The following is a 20,970-nucleotide window of genomic DNA, read 5'->3' on the forward strand; positions in this document are numbered from 1 at the left end:
CACATGGGGTCATTTACAATGACTCGATATATATATTTTTGCTGATATGAGCGACTCAACTGTCACTGTCATTAAATATGTTTAAAAAAATAGTAAGTAGTAGTGTAATAGTATTTAAATTACGTGGTAATTATTGCGCCAGTCATATTATCAAAGCAGTTTTTTCAAATATTCCTTCAAATTATTCAAAACCACCCGAAAATTCTGTACATGTTCCAATCAACGATCAACTTGTTGATGAAATTTTTAAATTCAAAGACACCAATATCAGCAACTGGATCATTGAGGTGATTTGCAATCATTTTTTTACCAGTTATTAGTCAGTAAAATTTAAAAAATTTGTTTTTACAGAACAAAGTTGACACATTGTGTTGTCTTTATAAAAATTTACCAATAGAAAACAAGCAGAATTTTCTTTGGACTCTGGCTCTAAAATATGGAGTCGACCATAAACACATTTGTCATCTTGCTGACAAATTATTATGCACAGAGGTACCATTATTTTTTAAATCTTCAATTAAAAGTAATAATAATCATAATAATTATTTTTTTATTGTAGGGAGACAATTACCAACAATTGTTGGCTAGAGAAACAACATTGAAAAAAGCTCTTACTCCTCGGTACCACTGGCTGTTTATTCTGATGGGAAGACTAGAAGGCGGAGTAAAATTTCTCGTTGATCTCCGCACTGATGTTCTGGTATTTTTTATGATAAATATAATTAATGTAAAAAAATAATCAACTCCAAGTTTTCAGGAGTTGCTGTCAGAGTCGGCTGATACAGAAAAGTCAGCAATAATGCAGCAGTTAAATTTAACTCTGCATGATCTATTGTTACTTTGGTTCAGTGTAGGATTTTTACATCTGGAACGAATAACTTGGCAGAGTTCTTGTGATATGTTACAGAAGGTTAAAATAATAATACATATATTAAATATAAAATATGAATTACCCAGTCCCCAGCCGCTCAAAAATTTTTACGCCCCAAAAACTCTTATAATTTTTCTATGGATTCCAAAAAAAAAACTTTACTTCAATGCTTACCGCCAGTGATAAAAAGAATAATTTATCTGTATTAAAAAATATAAGGCTATCGGGTGGTTTATTTGAATAAATGTTCGAACTCATGTGTATTATTAAAATAATTTTATTTAAAAAGGTTTCAGATTACGAAGCGATACATCCAATTAAAAATTGGGTTGACTTGAAACGGCGAGTTGGTCCTTATCGTCGTTGTTATATATTTACACATCCTTCAATGCCCAGAGAACCTTTGGTTGTTCTTCACACAGCTCTCTGCGACACGATACCAGAGACTGTTAAAGGTATTGAAGAAGCTGAAAAACGAATTGTCGAAAAAACTACAGCTCTGTCAATACAGGAAAATGTTAATCAAATAAAAGCTGCTGTTTTTTACTCAATTTCTACTACTCAAAAGGGGCTACAAGTAAATATATATCTAACACTTATTATTATTATTATTAATATTATTAATTAAATTAAATATGTAGGGAATCGAGCTTGGTAATTATTTAATAAAAGAGGTAGCTAAGGAAGTGACACGTGAATTTCCAATGATCGATCAGCTTTCAAGTTTATCACCGATCCCTAAATTCAGATTATGGTTACTCGATAATATTAGACAAGGTAATTAATAAATGCCGTCATGTTCTTGATTTTAAAATTAATTTTTTTTTTTTATGTCTACTAGATGCCACTAAAATTTTTACTGAAGATGAATTGATGAGGATAAAAAATATTCTAAGTACAAATAATATCACGGAGGGATTAAAAAAATTATTGAATAATTGTCTGTGGATGAATGATAAAGAAATAACTGATGCACTGAAGGAACCGTTGATGAGAGCGTGTGCTTGGTATTTGTACCGAGAGAAACGACGTAATTATGCTCTGAATGCTGTCGGTTAGTATTAATAATCGATAACTCATAATAGAGAGTGACAACAAAGCAATTAGTGACAATTATTTGACAGCAAACTTTCATCTACGCAATGGGGCAGTGATGTGGCGAGTAAATTGGATGGCTGATCCATCACCACGTGGTTCCGATCACAGCTGCGGACTGATGGTTAATTACAGATACTTTTTAAGTGAAACTGAGGACAATAGTCGTAATTACATTGAGGGTAACAAAATAAAAGCCTCTGAGGGTGTGATGAGTTCGGTGTTACAAGCAGATAAATTAAGAAATAAATGTTAATTTTTTTTTTCTTTTTTTTATACTAAAAAAAAATAAATAATAAATTGCAAATAAATAAATAAATGATGGAGGAATTATTTAAATGCAAAATGTAAATATATAAAAGCTGGCGTGCAAGAAATTTTCATTTATTACTCTTCGAATTTAATGTTTTTATTAAAGATTATTAAATTTGTTCATTTATACAATTGCTGGATTCGCCCAGCTCATATTCAGCTCAAGTATCCACAGAGAAATCTGAAACAAGTATCAACTTTCATTTTCATTTATTTCTCAATAATAAAATTGTTAATAAACAGAACTAAACAAGCGTAATAATAAAATTAAGGTAAAAAATACGAAAAAGAAAAAAATAAAAAATAAAAATAATAGTAATCTAGCACAACGTCGATCTAAGAGGCAATATTTTTTTTTTTTTTAATTTTTTTGTTTTTTTTTTTTAATGGTTGTCAATTAACCTGCAGTCAAGGCTGGGTTTGATGAAAGGTCGTAGGAAGATGAGGTCTACTTTCCAGCTTCGTATAATCAAGATGGAATTCCTTGGCTACTTTTCTCCAGTTTTGCGCGTCAAAATAATAATAAGTACCACGTTCATACGTCGAGGTTTTTTCAACCACTCCAAGACCCGGTGCTTGCGTAATCCAAACCTTCTCCTCCATATGATATCGCCATTCTCTGCTATACCTGTTTTATTTATTCACACACAAGATTAATAAATTTGATTATTAATTGTTAATTAACAGCTGACGTAATACTTACAATTCAGCTGCCGCTGCTAATTGTAATACATCACCAACATTTGTATAAAACATATAAAATAAGAGATCATCCTTGTACCGGTTGAGTTTTACAGGTGCCAACTTCTCTCTAAAGTAAATTAAATATTTATCATAAATATTTTTTGCTAATTATGGGGTAGGGTTGTTTAGTAATTGGTACAAGTACCTTATAGCTGCGTTAATAAGATACTCGGGCGGCACGTGAAAGTCAATATCCTGCGGTCGACAAGGCGTGTCCGCCCAGGGTCCACCAAAATTTTGGTAAAGGTTTTCAGGAGAATTTAGATTTAATCCTAATGCTGTTAAGTCTTGTCCGAGTGCCAGTGATACCAAATTAGGATCCGTTTCTGCTGCTCTAATAAACGTTAACAATCCTACCATACCGAATTGGTCTTTCACCATACTTGCTGGTATATTCGTTACTTTTCCTAATAAAAATAAAAATTTTACAAATAAATACCAAACTTAATAGTTATTAATTGTATGAAAAAAATAAACAAACCATCAGGTGAGGTTTGGATGCCTCTTTTGGACGCTTGTGACTTTTCGGAACCAGGTGCTCTATTATTTTGTAATACGTCCTGACCAATTTCAGGACCTAGACCAACAGACAGGCTTTTATCCCCCGTCACGCTGCCGCCAGGTGATGGACCTTCCCTGCTTTGTGTACCAGGTAACGCAGGAAAATCTTCCGAGCTCATCGTGAACTCACTTGCTTCGGACGTTGGTTGTTTTACCATACCAACTGCAACGAGATAAGGATCTACGTTATGGTTTAGCCAATGTCAGTGATGAATTAAATAACAAATGAGACAAACCATAAGCTTGTTTGCCCGGCATTGGGCTAGGTTGGGGCATCGAATCACCCTGGCCTCGATTCGTCAGGGAGGGAAACTCCGAGAGGTCTAACAGTGGAGGAGTGCTGGTGTCTCCACCTCCGCCGCTCCCAAATACAGAATGAAAATTGTTGATCGCACCTTGAGATCCGTAACTCCGACTCTGAGGTATTCCAAAACTTCCCATACTACCCATTGGATTAGAGTTTCTGTAAAATGGTAAATAAAATTAATACGTGCTGCCAAAATATCATTCTGATGAACAAAAAATAAAATAATTAATCAGTTAAACAAAAAAGTGCAATAGTATGTGAGTATTTTGTAAATGTCATGCGTGTGGAGGTATTTTAAAAATAATACAGAATAAAATTGGTGTAAATGGAGCCTGGAATTAAATATGGAGCCTAAAAAGAGTGTGTAAAATAAATTATTTATCGTAGGACCAGGAGTTGGCCATAAACTGACCCAAGAGTTGGCATGTTACGTCTATCCGTAAACGCTCTCTGTCCGAAGAGTCCCCTGGTACCCATCGGCGAGAGCTGTTGCTGCTGAGGCTGGTGTCCAACAGATTGGGAGGCTGCGCCCGAGGCACCAGGATAAATGCTGGCTCCGACGATCGCTGAGTTCGCCGTGCTTGAGGTACTCGCCGACGAACCTGAGAACATGCCCGAGGTAGGTGTGACATGACCCACGAGGGTGGAAGAGCTCAAGCCCCCACCACCAGCCCCACGTGACGAAAGGCTCGCTGTTGCTATACTTCGTGGTGGCTGCTCAAAGTTCAGGTTGGCCATAGCCTGTTATCTCCACTTAAAATTACCTAAGAGGACACATTAATACATTCTATATTTAAAACTCGGTGCTAGGTACATATCTCTATCTATCGTCATCATCATCATTATCATCATCATCAGTATCACCTCTGCTACGATGCCTGCTCCACATCTTTCGCTATCACGACCAATTTACTAATTACATACAAGGAAAGCGTCTAGATTATTTTTAAATTTAAATCTACAGAATAAAATAAAATAAAATAAATAATTTAATAAAATTGGCTTACGTTAGTTTAGTTATGATATTTCTATCCTCAACTTCTAAATGAAATCATTTATAATAATTATAAAATTAATAAAAATATATATATGTTTCATACATAAGTTTATATCGACAAATATTTTTGTTGACAGAAGTGACTGAACAGATTTGCTAACGTTAATCAGACTAAAGACAGCTGAATAATCAGCATAACGTCATTACGATAAAATAATGTCTTTAAGCATATTCAAGTGTCTAGTATTAAATACAAAAAAAAATCACAACTAATAAATACCCATGTTTACATTTGTCACAATTAACTATAATACAACACCACGATAAGATTACATGCAAAACAAACCCACGGAAATCCATGTAATTATAAAATAAATGAATCTAAATAAAAATATAAATATAAATATTATTAATCTCAACTTTTATCCCACCAACTTGACATTCCAACCTACAACCTTTGTTTGGACACCCGAAGATTACATATCACGTAAAGTATGAACTAAAAGTTTAAAAAAAAATATATAATTAAACAAGAACCTTTTAGTCGTATTTTAACAAAACAAAAACAGCTCATACGCATTAAATAAGATAAAAATATATTAAATGCCACGTTGATGAGTAATTAACGCTTGGGGGTTTTTTTAATTTAAGAAAAAATAATAATCTGACGTCCCGTTTACGAACCGCTGACAATCACACACCACACGAACAAAGGTTATAAGTACTCATTGTTTTTATATTTTAAAATCATTTTTTTAGACTTTCAGTACCAGCAGAAGTAGCAGGAGTAAAACTATAAATAATAATGATAACAATAAAAACAATAACAATAACAATAAACAAAACAACCCACTGGATTATAAATTAATTAATAAAAGCATCTTTACCTATTAATTAAGTTCCAGTTATCAATCTATAGTGTCGAAAATTTAACCATACTCATTATAACTAGACCCATAGACTAATTGTTTTAATTAAAAAAAATATATATATATAATCACTGTAAAGTTTCTGTATGTTGATTTAACGATGTATATATTTATTGTATATGTATTGTATATATATATGTGTGTATGTATATATAATAATAGCAAAAGGAATAAACGTGTCGACACAAGAATAAATTTTACGCGGGTACTGTTCACCGCGCAACAAAATAATCACCACTTAAGTCCCTGTACACAATCATACAATTATTTGTTATTCTTTATACATTTTAATTCACCACTTAACAATTATAATACTGTTAATAATTATGATAAATAATAAATGACATAAACTTAAACAATATAATATCAGAGTTGACAATTTTCTGCCATATTAGCAATTTTCACAAATGCGTCCAAATCAGCAACCAATGGATGTATATATATATTTTTTTTTTTCAATTATTTTTTTATATATTTGTAAGTTAACATATATATCTCACTTTGTTGTTAAACTGATTATTGATATTTATAAATAATCTGGATTAAATAAATTATAAACAGTTATTTCAGTAATAATATAAAAATATATATCGTTAACAAAATATATTATGCAGACTATTGGGGTCTTTTGTTAATTGCGTTATTCGATAACTACTTGCTGCTGCTTGTTGATAAAATCATCCGCCATTTTATTGACAGCTGGTGCTGAGGAAATCTACAAGCAAGTAATTTACTTTTTTTTATTTATTTTACTTTATATTTTATTTTTTACTTACAGAAATAAATATGAGCAGGTCCTGGGAAAATGATGGAAAATAATTAAATAAATAAAAGGATTTGATTGCTGATTAATGGAGAGCAAGTAGTAGAAGAATTAAATTTTGATGAAAAATTAAAGCATTAATTTGACTAGTGTTTGCGCGCGCATAAGTCATATTATATGTGGTCATATGATCATCATTGGGCAGTGCTCAAGACAGTCGTGTTTTATAGGCGTTGACTTCTTCTATCATTAGACCCACAAATTAAACTTTTACTTAATTATTTTAAATAATTAATTAAAGGCACCAGCCGATTTTAATTAAGACAAAGTTACTCGTAAATAAGCAGCGTCAATCATGGCTCTCAGCGATGCTGATGTACAGAAACAGGTGAGATATATCAATAATTTATATATTTTATTATTTTTGAGGGTCCTTGAGTGGCTATTGATATTTGCCCGTCACAAAAAATCCTCCTAACGACGTCTTTATTTATATTTTTCAAACAATTATTAGTCTATTAATATTTTCCAATCAAAATTACGCGCAATTAAATTATTTATTAAAAAATAAATGAATTACTTGGTCTTGGGAGCAAGTTCTGCTGACACGTTCACTGAATCTATCGGATAATTGTATATAATGTCATATATATATTATTGCAGATTAAGCATATGATGGCTTTTATCGAACAAGAGGCCAACGAAAAAGCTGAAGAAATTGACGCTAAAGCTGAGGAAGAATTCAATATTGAAAAGGGCCGTCTTGTCCAGCAGCAACGACTCAAGATTATGGAGTATTATGAGAAGAAGGAGAAACAAGTTGAGCTGCAGAAGAAGATGTGATTATTATTTTATTTTGTTGTATTGTTATTGATTGGAGATATTGATAAATGTCTTTTGTTTCAGTCAATCGTCTAATATGCTCAATCAAGCGAGACTTAAAGTTCTGAAAGTCCGCGAAGATCATGTACGAAACTGCCTTGACGAAGCCAGGAAAAGACTGGCCCAGGTTGGTCAAGATCGACAAAAGTACACGGAAGTCTTGAAACTCCTGATCATTCAAGCTCTTTACCAGGTTTAGTATCGGGAATAAAATTGAATTTATTCAATTGAAGATAAAAGAAATATAATAATTGAAATTTTATCAGCTGATGGAGCACAATGTCATGCTGCGCGTCCGTCAAATGGACGTCCAACTCGTCGAATCATTTTTAAACGAGGTCCAAGACATTTATAAAGGCGTCTCCAAAAAAGAAGTCATCATCAAAGTTGACCAAGACAATTTCTTGCCTGCCGAGAGCTGCGGTGGAGTTGATTTGATCGCAGCCAGAGGTAATTTGGGTAAATGAATAATTGTAAATTAAATATTTATAAAATAATAATTTTACAGGCCGTATTAAGATCTGCAATACTATGGAGTCACGGTTAGAATTGATTGCCCAGCAGTTGGTGCCAGAAATACGGTCAGCCTTATTCGGGCGCAATCCAAACCGCAAGTTCACTGATTAAATTTTTAATTATAAATCATATCTTTAAAAAAAATAAAATATTAATAATAAATAACAAAAGAAAAGTTAAGAAAAAAAAAACATTCCCTTATTCGCAATTGTTAAAAATATCTAAAATGCACACTTTCAACGGGATTGAAAACTGTATGCCGAACAAATTGTCTGCGAAAATAGCCAGTCGAGGCGATTAAATATAAATAAATTTAAAATAAAAATATATAATTATAATAATTTAATTATTTAATGTGCGTTCTAAATAATATAATGGCCTACTGTTTATTTTGTGGGTGATTATTGTTGTTAATAAATATACTAATCTAAATAGTATAAATTTATTTTTTTGGCTAAACGCCAGTATTACTTGTGTTATATATATAAATATAAATTTTAAAAATATTTACTGTTTTAGAAATAACGTTCTCAAGTACCAGCGTTTATTCTATCATTTCTTTTTCCTTTAACTTTTTTTTTTGTTTATTTAAATAACGAAAGAAAAAAATTGATTAATTAATGATTTTATGAACGCACATTAGTTTTACTCTGAATGCAATAAATTGGATTGTTAATTAATACTTGAATGTATTGTATTTTAACACAAACTTTAATGAATTTAAATTGTCTTGAATTATTATTTTTCTGTGCTAAATTATCTGTTGACCGTGTTAATTAATAATTAATATTCGTGCGAGTATCAGACGTAACATATATTATATATATATACAATAAATATATCTAATTGTAATTTACAAGTAGTCTAAATGAAGTAAATCTCTGTTGGGCATGTTGAAGAGAAATTGAATTTAAAAATATAATAATTGTGCTATGATTATGATATTTCTGTAAATATGTATTTAATTCGATGTATTATACAACTGTGGCATAGTAGAAAAAAGTTAATTCGAATATAGATACATGTGGAAAATCCAAAAAAATTATTGGTCTTTATTGTAATAGAAAAATAATTTTACTTTATTCAAAAAATTATTAATTGTTTTATGAAATTTATTATTATAATAATTATCAAATAGTCTTATGGTAATAATGAGGACTTTAATAGCAACACTAACAAGAGTATCAAAATCATCATGAAAAAAAAAATCATAAAATGAATGACAAAGAAAAACTGACAAATACCTGAATAATTATTCTTGAGTCAACAATTTCTCAACACGATATAAATATCAACGGTAATCTAATTAAATAATTCAAAATACTGAAACCCGCATCGCGGATGAGTAGAAAAAATAAATAAATAAAGTAAAAATAATTATTTCAATATTTTTTTTTTCTCAAAGCCGTAGGAATTCAGAAGATTGTGCTGAGTGGAAGGCGGAGTTTTTTTAGTTGTCAGTGTCCGTGAAGATTTGCTGTGAGTTTGTAATTTTCTGCTGTTTTTTACGGCTATTGGACTACTGTCGACGGTATTTAATTTACTTGAACTTCCTCTGGTGTTTGACCACTTGAAGAAACTGCTTCTCAAACTGGTCACATGTGAGGTAATTGTCGAACACTCAATGTCATCATCAGGAGCTGGATCCGTTGCTAAATTATCCAAATTATTATCACTAAGATTGTGCTTATGATTATGCAAAATATCATCGTCCTGATGACGCGGCTGTTGCTTGGCCGGAGAAGGAACTTGATTGTCTTGGTCGCTGGAAATTTTTATATCATTACTTATATAATCATTGCTGTTATCTTTCATATCTATTCCTGAATCTAACCTACTGAGTACTTGTTTTTCTTCAGACTTTTTATCATTAACATTAATCTTGTTTTCTTTGTATGAGTCTGGTTGCGACAGCGGCAAGTCTTCGTCTTGTGTTTCTGGAACGAAATGAATTCCCCGATCAATCAGATTTTTTACTGCCGCTGATGATGATGATGTTCCTTCAGTCTGATTTAAGTTATCGTTAAAATATTTGCTCACAACTGGAGCACTTTCGTCAACTACAGTAGGCTCGACAGCGATAAAAGTACGAAGTTTTCTTCTTCGCGATCCTTGTAATAAACAAGGAGATGTCTCGGTTGATTTTTTTAAAAATGGATTTGGTTTTCTTTGTGGAGAAACTGCTGGCGGTGTTTTCTGATCTTTAACTTCTTTTTCTTCTTCTTCAACTTTAACATCAACTGGCTCTTCATTTTTTTTAATTTTATTACTACCATACATTTTAACAATATCACTTTCAGTAAGATCAGTTTCCATGTCTTCGAAAGATCGTTTTAAAGGACTTGATTTAAATTTAAGAGCATCTGTATTAGCAACCATAACTTTACCAGCAGTATTAGGCCACTTGGTCTTGTCGCTCTTCTTTACTGGAGTTTTCTTAGGACTCGTAATCTTAAAATCTCTAGACCAAATACTTCGATGTGTAATTTTCGAACTACTGTGCCAAGAATTTCTTGATCTCTTTGAAGCTTCATCTGGATCATAATCATGCATTTTTTTCAGCGTAGTCGGATCATAGTTACCAAGAGCCAGTTGATACGCCAAGTCAGAAGGTTTTTCATCTCCAGCATGATGCAGTTGTTCAGGTGTTACCTCCGGTGGTGGAGTTGTCAGTCTCACTTGTTTCCTCTGCATTGGACAGAATGCTAACTGATGTTTAAAAGTAATAAGCGCTCGTATAAACGAATCACGATACTCTGGAGTAACAGACAGTGATTTCATATTCAAGTATGAGCTCAGCCGTCCCAGTGCCTTATGAATATCTGGATCTGAATTTTTTAGCACAAATTTACAGGCTTTGCTGAGTCCAATTCCTGGTAATGACGGTAAATAATCACACCCAGACAAAATACACATATGACGAAATCTGTCAATGTCAAATTGATTAGGGCTTAAATTCATAGCCAGATGAAGACGATCTTGCTCTACCAGAACTCCATTGCCGTTAATGTCCATTTTGAAAAATATCTACAGGAAAAATAATTTAATTAAAAATTTACTGCGGCTACTTGTCAAGTAATTAATCTATTTGAATAAAGTTTAACCTTTTTACATCCAAACAGTGTCAAATCACTGTCCTCAGTGATGACAACGTCAGCTATTCCAGATGTGTTTAAATAAGCTAATTGAGCATCTGCTTCGTATGGCGCAACGATACAGTCAACATTTAATTCATGACATTTTTTAATAACTTGCAGAGCCATTTCGTGAGTAACATCAACAGATCTACGTAGAATAGCTTTGGCTTCACCATTACGGCCCATTTTCATCAGCTCAGCAGCTCGTCGTTTATTCGTTTCTCTCGATCTGACATTAAATAAAAAATATCAATAAATTGTAACTAAATCTAATTACTTTTAAAAAATAAAATAATTACTCTCGTCGTTTTAATTCTGTCTCAGCTTTAGCTGGCAAGTAACAGCCATCAAACACCAGGATTGGCTTTATCCTGTTCGCCAGCAACATTTGAACGAATTTCATACAATAGAGAACATATCTAGGGGAATAGTGATAAAATAATTTAAAAAACTGTCAATATAAATTATTAATTAAAATTATTATTTATTTTACCCATCAGTTGGTTCACCCAAGGCCAGTTTATCAGCACAAGTGAAAACTCCTTTGTGAAGCCAACAATAAGTATCAACAGCCGCAGTTCCTCCTGAAAATTGACTGATGTTTCCTCTCTTCGAGGACTTGTCCAGGAACGGCAGCAATCCCGTGATTCCCATAATTAATAATTACACTTAAAATATTTAAATTATTTTAAAAATCTTCGACAAATGAACGATAAAACTGCCGTTTATTTTTATTTCATGGTGTACTTGTCAGCTGAATTTAATAATCATAAATAAATTATCATTAATTGATCACAGATTTGCACAGGCGTCTGCTGTTATTTGATCACTTTGTCAATCAAGAAAAATTACTGATTTACAAAAAAAACTTTAATTTATTTTATTATTACGCACATGCCCGGGTGTTTACAAAGCCCGTACACTAACCAAGAAGAGGATGAAAAAGTAGGAACTGCCGTGCAGGTTAAATGTTTACGCGGGAAACTCAGTCTTGAATTAAAAAAAAAAAACAAACAAATGAATGATGACGATCGTACAAATAGATGGTGGTCGATTTATTCACCAGACAGCGACACAGTTGTCTTTTTGTAGCAAACTTCACCTGTTGTCAGCAATTATTTATCATTGAAGACTGACCACTAATGAGATCCCGTTAAAATCAATCGGAATTGCATAAATTCCTATAAAAAAAAAGATAAAACTCATCGCCTTCATATCAACCAGAACTTTAAGTCCTCAAACATGGCCAGCTACAAGGTAATTTATTTTTTTTTATTCATATTTAATTTATATTTGTTGATATTTGAGTTTGCTGATTAGATAGTTGCCTTGACGACGATTAATTTTTAATTTATTTTGCTTAAAAAATTTATTGCAGCCAAACGATTCAAAAAGAGACGAGTTCAGAAGATATTTGGAACGTTCTGGTGTCCTTGATGCCCTCACCAAAGTATTAATTGCTCTCTATGAAGAGCCTGACAAACCAACTGACCCAATAGAGTACGTACTTAAATTAATTATGGAAATAGAGTTGATGAAATAATTATTTTAATTGACAGGTACATTAGAAAAAACATCGGAGGAATGGCAGAGATCACTGAGGAAGGAGCCGCGTCTGCTGGAGACTCCGAGTCTCTGGAAAAAAAATTGCGGGACGCAGAAGCTGAAAATCGTGAGCTGAGAGCTAAACTGGCCAAGATGGACTTGGGCTCTGAGGAATAGACTGCTGACGTATTAAAAAATAATGATTATTACATTCTATTGATACTATATTTCATATTAATATACTCTATTTATACAAAAAAAAAATATTCAAGTGCCTTGAAGGTGATAAATTTAACTGCAAGTTAAATATTTATTTAAAAATATAACTGAATATAAAATAAGTATATTTAAATTACCAGTATTTTTACTGTGATTAATTAATCCAACTATTGAGCTGTGACTAAGTGTTTAATTTATTTAACACTCGTATGATTTAAATTTAAATAAGAACTGACTTATATAGTTGTAAGACAAAGTATTAATAAATGAAACTGTTATTAACGCAATTAAAAATTCAAATAAATTTATTACTGCTTAAAATAATTTGTTTTTTAAAAGCGTGGAGTTTTTTTTTATAATTAAGGTGAAATTAATTATGACTTTAATGATAATAATACAATGTATGATTATTTAGACGAAGATTTAGCTGCTTGCCTCTTCTTGACATCCCAGTTGTAAACTCGCGCCATGTTAACTTCAGTTGTCGTAAACTGATCGCGAATGAAGTCCAAGTCATGCTCGACTTGAATTAACTTCGTTTTAGCGGTTTCAATATTTTTAACCATCAGTTCTTGTGCGTCATCGAGAGTGTACTCCAACATGACATTAGCACCGAGCCACAGGCACACTTTGTCAGTTGGTGGAACTATTGCTTTAGCAAACACTTGTTCAGACAACAAAAACTGAGTCTCAAGATCTTGGCTGCTGTTTTTTTCAGCCTGTAATTTTTTTATCATCTCCAGTGCTCTCTCCAGCTCGGGAATTTGGGACCTAAGTCTCCGCCTCTTGCTGGCTAAATTGAACTCCATGAATTTGTACTTGCTGTGATTTTCATCCAGCCTTTTAAGTACTTTGTCCACCTGGCCATTGTTCTCGGGTAGTGCCATGAAAGCATCAACATCTTCCTGTTTGTTTGATAAAAATATTTAATTAATTCAAAAATTAAGTAGAATTTAACGATATCCTTATAAGGACAATCGTGAGTGATCATGTTTAGAAAGCAGAGTGGGGTTAGCGCTGACTTTTATTGATGAATTTTAAATAAATACAATAAATAATTACCACAAAGTCTGCTTCAGGTATACCAGCGAATGACTTTTTATCATCGCTTAATTCAGACATTATTTTATTATCTCCATCCTCCATTTCGTTGCCTTCTTTTATTTTATTTATAACAAAAACTACTTACTACCGGTGATCATATATCACGTAAAAATTTTATTTATCCAACAGGGAAAAATAGTTGGAAAAAGTATACCAGTCTCTTTTGTTCGATTGGTAACCCAGAGTTCTATTCTATTGACATTTTTTTTAAACTCCCGCTACAAAAAAAAAATTTTGAATAAAATTACTGTTGGTTATCAAGTTTTTTAAAAATAAATTTAATAGAAATAATGTAAATTTAATTATTTTGTTGAATAATTTGAAAAATTATTAGTAGTGTAAAAAGTAATTCTAGTGGTAAAAATTTATTTGAACGTTGCCGCCATTTTGAAAAACTACACAAGTCAAAGTATCATTAAAAATGGACACGCACTTCCGAGACGCGAAGACAAACGTATAGGAAGCAGCTATTTCGCTCTAAAATTTCGTTCATTTTGTGAATAATCGTTGCCGGTTCAAGACATTTTAATTATTGCAACCCAACGAGTTTATTTTCTGGACGAGTAATCTAGCGGCATCGCTGATTGTTTTACATCAATCGTCATTTTAATGGTAAAATAATATTTAATTATGTTAAACGTATATTAATTACCAAAAAGTTATTGTTGGTTAATTATACTTTCATATATTTCAATACATAATGAAAAGAAAAATAAATAATTAAAAATATTCATTTAATTATAAACTTTTTTTTAAATTATCAAAAAAATTGATCAGTAATTTTTTTAAAAATAAATTGAAATAAAAATTTATTTTAGTAACCTAATTATTTAAAATATTTAACAGAAGGCCGCCATGTTGGTTTGAAGCAAAAGTGCATGGCTGTTAGCGCATTCACAAGATCTACAAATAAGTCAAGATGTATTTGTACAACTTGACTCTGCAGAGAGCCACCGGCATCACCCATGCGGTCCACGGAAATTTTTCCGGCACCAAGCTCCAGGAGATTCTCGTCTCGCGAGGGAAATCCCTGGAGCTTCTGAGGCCGGATCCAAACACCGGGAAAGTCCACACGCTCCTGGCTGTTGAAGTTTTCGGTATAATAAGATCTCTTATGGCCTTCAGGCTCACTGGAGGTACCAAAGACTACATTGTCGTTGGTTCAGACTCTGGGAGAATTGTTATTCTTGAGTATTTGCCGGCTAAAAATGTATTTGAGAAGGTTCATCAAGAGACTTTTGGTAAAAGTGGGTGTAGAAGAATTGTACCTGGTCAATATTTGGCTATTGACCCTAAAGGACGTGCTGTTATGATTGGTGAGTTACATTTTTAATTGAACATATGTTTGAAAGTATTTTTTTTAAATTACGAATGATGTTTTTATCTGTCCGTGTTTCACCTGAATCATTTTGATTATAAACCTCAGATTCTGACTAATATTTTATGATAAAATTATTTTTTTTAATTTTATCTTGCACTTTTTAATAGAAATAAATTATTTTCCAGGTGCAATTGAAAAGCAGAAGCTTGTGTATATTTTAAACAGAGATCCAGAAGCCCGTCTGACGATATCATCGCCCCTGGAGGCTCACAAAAGTAATACTTTAGTTTATCACACTGTCGGTGTGGACGTCGGGTTTGAAAACCCGATGTTCGCATGTCTCGAGATTGATTACGAGGAAGCAGACAGCGATCCCAGTGGTGAAGCCGCGGTTAAAACGCAACAAACTCTGACGCTGTATGAGCTCGATCTTGGTCTAAATCACGTCGTGCGGAAGTACAGTGAGCCGCTAGAAGAGCACGCGAACTTCCTTATATCTGTGCCTGGAGGAAATGACGGTCCCAGTGGAGTTCTCATTTGCTCGGAGAATTATTTAACGTACAAAAATCTTGGCGACCAGCATGACATTCGTTGCCCGATCCCGAGACGGCGAAACGACTTGGATGATCCTGAGCGGGGAATGATATTCGTCTGTTCAGCCACTCATAAAACCAAGAACATGTTCTTCTTCCTGGCACAAACGGAACAAGGAGATATATTTAAAATTACACTTGAGACTGATGAGGACATGGTCACCGAAATAAAACTCAAATATTTCGATACCGTTCCTGTTGCGACGAGTATGTGTGTACTGAAGACTGGATTTCTGTTTGTCGCTTCGGAGTTTGGTAATCACTATTTATACCAAATCGCACATCTTGGTGATGACGATGACGAGCCAGAGTTCAGCTCTGCCATGCCCCTTGAAGAAGGAGACACGTTCTTCTTTGCACCCCGGCCACTTCGGAACTTAGTCTTGGTCGATGAGATGGACAGTCTGTCCCCAATCATGGCCTGCCAGGTACTAATCCATTCCATTAAAAATAATCAGCATCAACAAGTAGAGAGTTGATATTTTTTAATGATCAATTCTCTGTGAATTGATGCCAGAGTAAATCAGTCTTCGTCGCCTTTGATTTGTTTTTTTGCTTGCAAATCGAAGTGAACACGAAAATTAACATTTTTTTTCTACTTTAAAAGTTTTTAGTGCAGATAAAATTGAAATATAGCTGTACATTATTTATAAGGATTTATTTTTTGTTCAAAGGTCGCGGATTTGGCAAACGAGGATACGCCGCAACTGTACATCGCCTGCGGCAGAGGTCCAAGATCGACTCTAAGAGTTCTGCGTCACGGTCTCGAGGTTTCGGAAATGGCTGTCAGTGAGCTTCCGGGTAATCCGAATGCGGTCTGGACAGTAAAAAGAAGAATCGACGGTAAGTTACTCAGATCTTTACTGCAGAGTTTCAGTAGATTAATTTTTGCTCATCTTCTTTGTCGTTTGAAATTAATTTTTATATCCATTAAAAAAAAAAATCCATACGAATATTTATAAATTCATAATTAGTATAATGCGAACCGAGTTAAATAAAAGAAGATAGTAATAAATCTGGTGGATTGATACACTCTTATCAAACACCAGTTATCTCTTTCAGGCTGCCTGGATGCTAAAGGTTGACCAGCCCGATCCATGAGTGTCCAAGAGGTAAGAACATGTTTTATCAGCTCGATCGAAGGATCACGGTATGGTTCGCCGTCGCGAGAACAAAAAAGAGAGAGGGGGATACATGATAATGAAAGAGATTACACAACAGCTGCGCATTAAGTCGCCAAGTTGTGATAATTAAATTCCACGGACTATGCAATTATTCAATTAAGCTTTTTAATAAATTACAATTTTATACCAATAATCTAGACGATAAATATAATTTCGGTTACAGAAGAATATGATGCGTACATCATTGTGTCATTCGTCAATGCAACTCTTGTCCTTAGTATTGGAGAGACTGTTGAAGAAGTTACTGATTCGGGTTTCCTCGGTACAACTCCAACCCTCAGTTGTTCTGCCTTAGGGGAGGATGCACTTGTACAGGTGAGTGACACATTAATTACCAAGTACAATTAATGCACTGCGGTATCTCCGGCACCTGGTTAACCACGTGACGGTCGCTTTTAGGTGCTAAATTATATCACGGATTATCGCATCGTTGGAGGATTGCTATTATTTAAATTGCCATACTCCTGGTAACTCGAGCCGTACACGCGTCTACAACATCAACGTTAATTAAACTTGATTTATCGTCTGTTAAAATATTTTTTATTTACAAACTGTCTAATGTTTCAGGTATATCCCGATGGAATTCGTCACATACGTGCCGATAAACGTGTCAATGAGTGGAAAGCTCCGGGTAAAAAGACTATTGTTAAATGCGCAGTAAACCAACGGCAAGTCGTCATTGCACTTACTGGAGGGGAATTGGTCTACTTTGAGATGGATCCGGTAAAAATAGCCTCTATTATTATAATAAAAAAGAAATACCGCATAATTGTTCTCTTAGGGTTCTTTTATTACGATAGACCCCGAGAAGTCGAAAATGCGAAAAGCATTTCACTCAACTATTATATTTTAAGCCAGAAATAATTATTGTTTCTGGTTGTCATTTTTAAGTGGACAAATTTTTTTTTACAAAAATCAATATTCATTTATTTATTTATTTATTTATTTATAACATTATTGTTTGTCAATGATTACAGACGGGACAATTGAACGAGTACACGGAGAGAAAAAAAATGCCGTCAGAAGTGATGTGCATGGCTCTCGGAAATGTCGCAGCTGGTGAACAAAGATCCTGGTTTCTAGCTGTTGGCTTACAAGACAATACCGTGAGGATAATTTCCTTGGATCCATCTGATTGTTTAGCGCCAAGGAGTATGCAAGCTCTTCCTGCAGCAGCCGAAAGTCTTTGTATTGTGGAAATGGGCGTGTCAAAGGACGTTGACAATTCAGATGATAATGCCATTCAGCATCAGACCAGTTTGTACCTCAATATTGGTTTACAAAATGGAGTACTACTTAGAACAGTTCTAGATCCAATTTCCGGTGATCTTGCGGACACCCGTACCAGATACTTGGGATCTCGACCAGTTAAACTCTTCAGAATTCGTATGCAAGGAAGTCAAGCTGTTCTCGCAATGAGCAGCAGATCATGGCTGAGTTACTACTACCAAAATCGTTTCCATTTAACTCCACTATCTTACGAAAGCTTGGAATTCGCATCAGGTTTTAGTTCCGAACAATGTCCTGAGGGTATTGTTGCCATATCAACCAACACCTTGAGAATTTTAGCGCTTGAGAAATTAGGCGCCGTATTTAATCAAGTAAGCTTTCCACTTGAATACACACCAAGAAAGTTCGCGATACATACAGACTCGGCGAATCTTATAATTATTGAGACTGAACACAATGCGTATACTGAAGAAACTAAACAACAGAGAAGGCTACAAATGGCTGAGGAGATGCAGGAAGCTGCTGGCGCTGAAGAAGCAACAGTGGCACGTGAGCTTGCTGAAGCATTCTTGTCTGAGGAGCCTAATGAAGCTGTCTTCGGTGCTCCGAGAGCTGGCCCGGGGCTCTGGGCTTCTCTCATTAAAATAATGGTCCCGACGACGGGTCAGGTTTTCCAAACTCACCGACTTGAACAGAATTACGCTGCTCTCTGTTTGGCGCTCGTTAAATTTTCAAATCAGGGAGATCAGCTTTTCCTCATCGTCGGCGTCGCCAAAGACTACCAGCTTAATCCGCGAGTTAGCAGCGGGGGATTCTTATACACTTACAAGTAATTATATTACTTTTATATTCATTACATATTTAATTTATTATTTTTACAATGATGACAAAATCACACTAACTGATTTTGATGATAGCCCTGCAGTTCTGAGTTTACCTTTAAATACTTATAAATTAAATGTAATACTTCGTGCATTAATTACAATTATTTTTATTTTTTTTTTTTTTAGAGTAAATGCTGATGGCACAAGTATCGAATTGCTTCATAAATCATCAGTAGATGAAATTCCACTGGCAATATGTTCATACCAGGGGCGTGTTCTGGTTGGTGTTGGAAAAATGTTGAGATTGTATGACATGGGAAAGAAAAAATTACTGAGAAAGTGTGAAAACAAACACATTCCAAATGCGATAGTATCGATTAATGCCGTAGGACAACGTATTTATGTAAGCGATGTGCAGGAGTCAGTTTATGCTGTGAGATATAAACGTCAAGAGAATCAGTTAATCGTGTTTGCTGATGACACACATCCACGGTGGATTACTACAACATGCGTATTGGACTATGACACTGTTGCGACAGCTGATAAATTTGGGAATATCGCGGTTGTAAGGCTTGCCAGTGGCATCAATGACGACGTTGATGAAGATCCAACTGGAAACAAAGCTCTGTGGGACAGAGGTTTGCTAAACGGAGCGAGTCAAAAGGCTGACACTGTCGCCTCTTTCCACGTCGGCGAAACGGTAATGTCACTACAAAAAGCTACACTAATTCCTGGAGGATCCGAGAGTTTAGTTTACACGACTCTGAGTGGTACCGTCGGTGTGCTCGTGCCATTCACCAGCCACGAAGACCACGACTTTTTCCAACATCTTGAAATGCATATGAGATCAGAACACCCGCCGCTTTGCGGTCGTGACCACTTGTCCTTTAGATCTTATTATTACCCGGTTAAAAATGTCATCGACGGTGACCTCTGCGAGCAATTCAATTCAATAGAGTCTACAAAGCAAAAAAGTATTGCCGGTGATTTAGAGAGAACTGCGTCTGAAGTATCGAAAAAGTTGGAGGACATTCGTACACGTTACGCATTTTAATTTTTTAAAAATTATTATCATTATTTTCATCTGGCAATTCACGTTTATTTAACGTCTTTACATTTGTACTCTACGGAAATTTAATTATCTACCTGAAAGGTAGATACTAAATTAAAAGAACAATATTTAAAAACGTACCTAAGAAAATATGACTCGTCGTATTTTATTTTTTGTAAATATATATATCTAAATTAAATCACTTAATTTCATAGTTTTATCTTCACTCGATTCATTTACTCGGCAATTAATTTAGGATAGTATGTAACTTGTATAAAATAATTTTCATAGCTTTCAAATATTTATTATGATGATGACTTGTAACGAGTGAATAAAAACAAAAAAAACATTTACCTGACGTTTTTATTATTTTTTAACTTTAAAAAAATATCTCTTTTAATTGTAGATTCCAAGTTCCTTGACCTCATTCCTCTGAGCAAACAAAACGCATGAAAGATAAAGCGACACAAGGAACGGCTGAAAAATTTCAGTTCTCAAAAAGCTACACGGTATCTTGATTTAAAGAGAGACGGCACAGCACAAGTCAAGACAAAGAGGACGTATGCGAAATTTTATCATCAAATGTAAGGAATGGAAGGAACGAGTGCATGTATGTCGGATGTATGTACATATGTGATGATGTATGAGTGGAGGAGGTAGACGAGCGATCGATTCTATCGTAACTAGTAGCAGCTTGATGCCTCGTGGTTGGGTTTTTGGCGCAACTATCTGCGTCCTCGTTATTACACAGCGATGTGTCGCATGTGAAAAAAAAAATAATAGTA

The 20,970-nt window shown here is 34.1% G+C and overlaps 7 protein-coding genes across 10 annotated transcripts; 4 read left to right on the forward strand and 3 right to left on the reverse strand.

Annotated features, from left to right (window-relative positions):
• Window positions 1-31: 31 nt before the first annotated feature.
• On the forward strand, window positions 32-2,285 carry LOC130667024 (malonyl-CoA decarboxylase, mitochondrial-like). Its single transcript, XM_057468395.1, has 8 exons — window positions 32-287; window positions 352-492; window positions 560-700; window positions 758-910; window positions 1,161-1,448; window positions 1,513-1,648; window positions 1,713-1,925; window positions 1,996-2,285. Exons 1-8 carry the CDS (start codon window positions 78-80, stop codon window positions 2,220-2,222), a joined length of 1,509 nt encoding a protein of 502 aa, XP_057324378.1. The 5' UTR covers window positions 32-77; the 3' UTR covers window positions 2,223-2,285.
• Window positions 1,200-6,445, reverse strand: LOC130667026 (CCR4-NOT transcription complex subunit 2). 3 transcript variants are annotated; one of them, XM_057468397.1, is made up of 8 exons: window positions 5,775-6,445; window positions 4,303-4,654; window positions 3,820-4,046; window positions 3,504-3,764; window positions 3,168-3,429; window positions 2,982-3,089; window positions 2,681-2,906; window positions 1,200-1,338 (listed from the first exon to the last, which is right to left on the reverse strand). In XM_057468397.1, exons 2-7 carry the CDS (start codon window positions 4,626-4,628, stop codon window positions 2,687-2,689), a joined length of 1,404 nt encoding a protein of 467 aa, XP_057324380.1. In that variant the 5' UTR covers window positions 4,629-4,654; window positions 5,775-6,445; the 3' UTR covers window positions 1,200-1,338; window positions 2,681-2,686. The 3 variants fall into 3 exon arrangements, with proteins under 3 accessions (XP_057324380.1, XP_057324379.1, XP_057324381.1); XM_057468396.1 differs by lacking the exon at window positions 1,200-1,338 and adding an exon at window positions 2,319-2,459; XM_057468398.1 differs by lacking the exon at window positions 1,200-1,338 and adding an exon at window positions 2,321-2,459 and having other exon boundaries at window positions 3,504-3,746; window positions 5,775-6,443.
• A 319-nt stretch (window positions 6,446-6,764) lies between these two features.
• Window positions 6,765-9,088, forward strand: LOC130667027 (V-type proton ATPase subunit E). Its single transcript, XM_057468399.1, has 5 exons — window positions 6,765-6,967; window positions 7,243-7,418; window positions 7,486-7,654; window positions 7,728-7,911; window positions 7,970-9,088. Exons 1-5 carry the CDS (start codon window positions 6,935-6,937, stop codon window positions 8,086-8,088), a joined length of 681 nt encoding a protein of 226 aa, XP_057324382.1. The 5' UTR covers window positions 6,765-6,934; the 3' UTR covers window positions 8,089-9,088.
• Window positions 9,089-9,244: 156 nt separating this feature from the next.
• On the reverse strand, window positions 9,245-12,052 carry LOC130667022 (exonuclease 1). Of its 2 annotated transcripts, XM_057468393.1 has the most exons (5): window positions 11,608-12,052; window positions 11,414-11,533; window positions 11,082-11,343; window positions 9,812-11,004; window positions 9,245-9,742 (listed from the first exon to the last, which is right to left on the reverse strand). In XM_057468393.1, exons 1-5 carry the CDS (start codon window positions 11,766-11,768, stop codon window positions 9,355-9,357), a joined length of 2,124 nt encoding a protein of 707 aa, XP_057324376.1. In that variant the 5' UTR covers window positions 11,769-12,052; the 3' UTR covers window positions 9,245-9,354. The 2 variants fall into 2 exon arrangements, with proteins under 2 accessions (XP_057324376.1, XP_057324375.1); XM_057468392.1 differs by having other exon boundaries at window positions 9,245-11,004.
• A 148-nt stretch (window positions 12,053-12,200) lies between these two features.
• Window positions 12,201-13,784, forward strand: LOC130667029 (c-Myc-binding protein). Its single transcript, XM_057468402.1, has 3 exons — window positions 12,201-12,371; window positions 12,493-12,614; window positions 12,674-13,784. The coding sequence occupies exons 1-3, from the start codon at window positions 12,357-12,359 to the stop codon at window positions 12,834-12,836; spliced, it is 300 nt and encodes a 99-aa protein (XP_057324385.1). The 5' UTR covers window positions 12,201-12,356; the 3' UTR covers window positions 12,837-13,784.
• LOC130667028 (prefoldin subunit 3) lies at window positions 13,157-14,146 on the reverse strand. Its single transcript, XM_057468401.1, has 2 exons — window positions 13,941-14,146; window positions 13,157-13,783 (listed from the first exon to the last, which is right to left on the reverse strand). The coding sequence occupies exons 1-2, from the start codon at window positions 14,022-14,024 to the stop codon at window positions 13,286-13,288; spliced, it is 582 nt and encodes a 193-aa protein (XP_057324384.1). The 5' UTR covers window positions 14,025-14,146; the 3' UTR covers window positions 13,157-13,285.
• Window positions 14,147-14,426: 280 nt separating this feature from the next.
• LOC130667020 (splicing factor 3B subunit 3) lies at window positions 14,427-20,532 on the forward strand. Its single transcript, XM_057468390.1, has 8 exons — window positions 14,427-14,594; window positions 14,829-15,298; window positions 15,489-16,324; window positions 16,571-16,739; window positions 17,244-17,395; window positions 17,648-17,803; window positions 18,058-19,139; window positions 19,321-20,532. The coding sequence occupies exons 2-8, from the start codon at window positions 14,902-14,904 to the stop codon at window positions 20,186-20,188; spliced, it is 3,660 nt and encodes a 1,219-aa protein (XP_057324373.1). The 5' UTR covers window positions 14,427-14,594; window positions 14,829-14,901; the 3' UTR covers window positions 20,189-20,532.
• The last annotated feature ends 438 nt before the right edge of the window (window positions 20,533-20,970 follow it).

This window comes from Microplitis mediator, chromosome 4 (assembly GCF_029852145.1).
Source record: "Microplitis mediator isolate UGA2020A chromosome 4, iyMicMedi2.1, whole genome shotgun sequence".
Classification (NCBI taxonomy): Eukaryota; Metazoa; Arthropoda; class Insecta; order Hymenoptera; family Braconidae; genus Microplitis; species Microplitis mediator.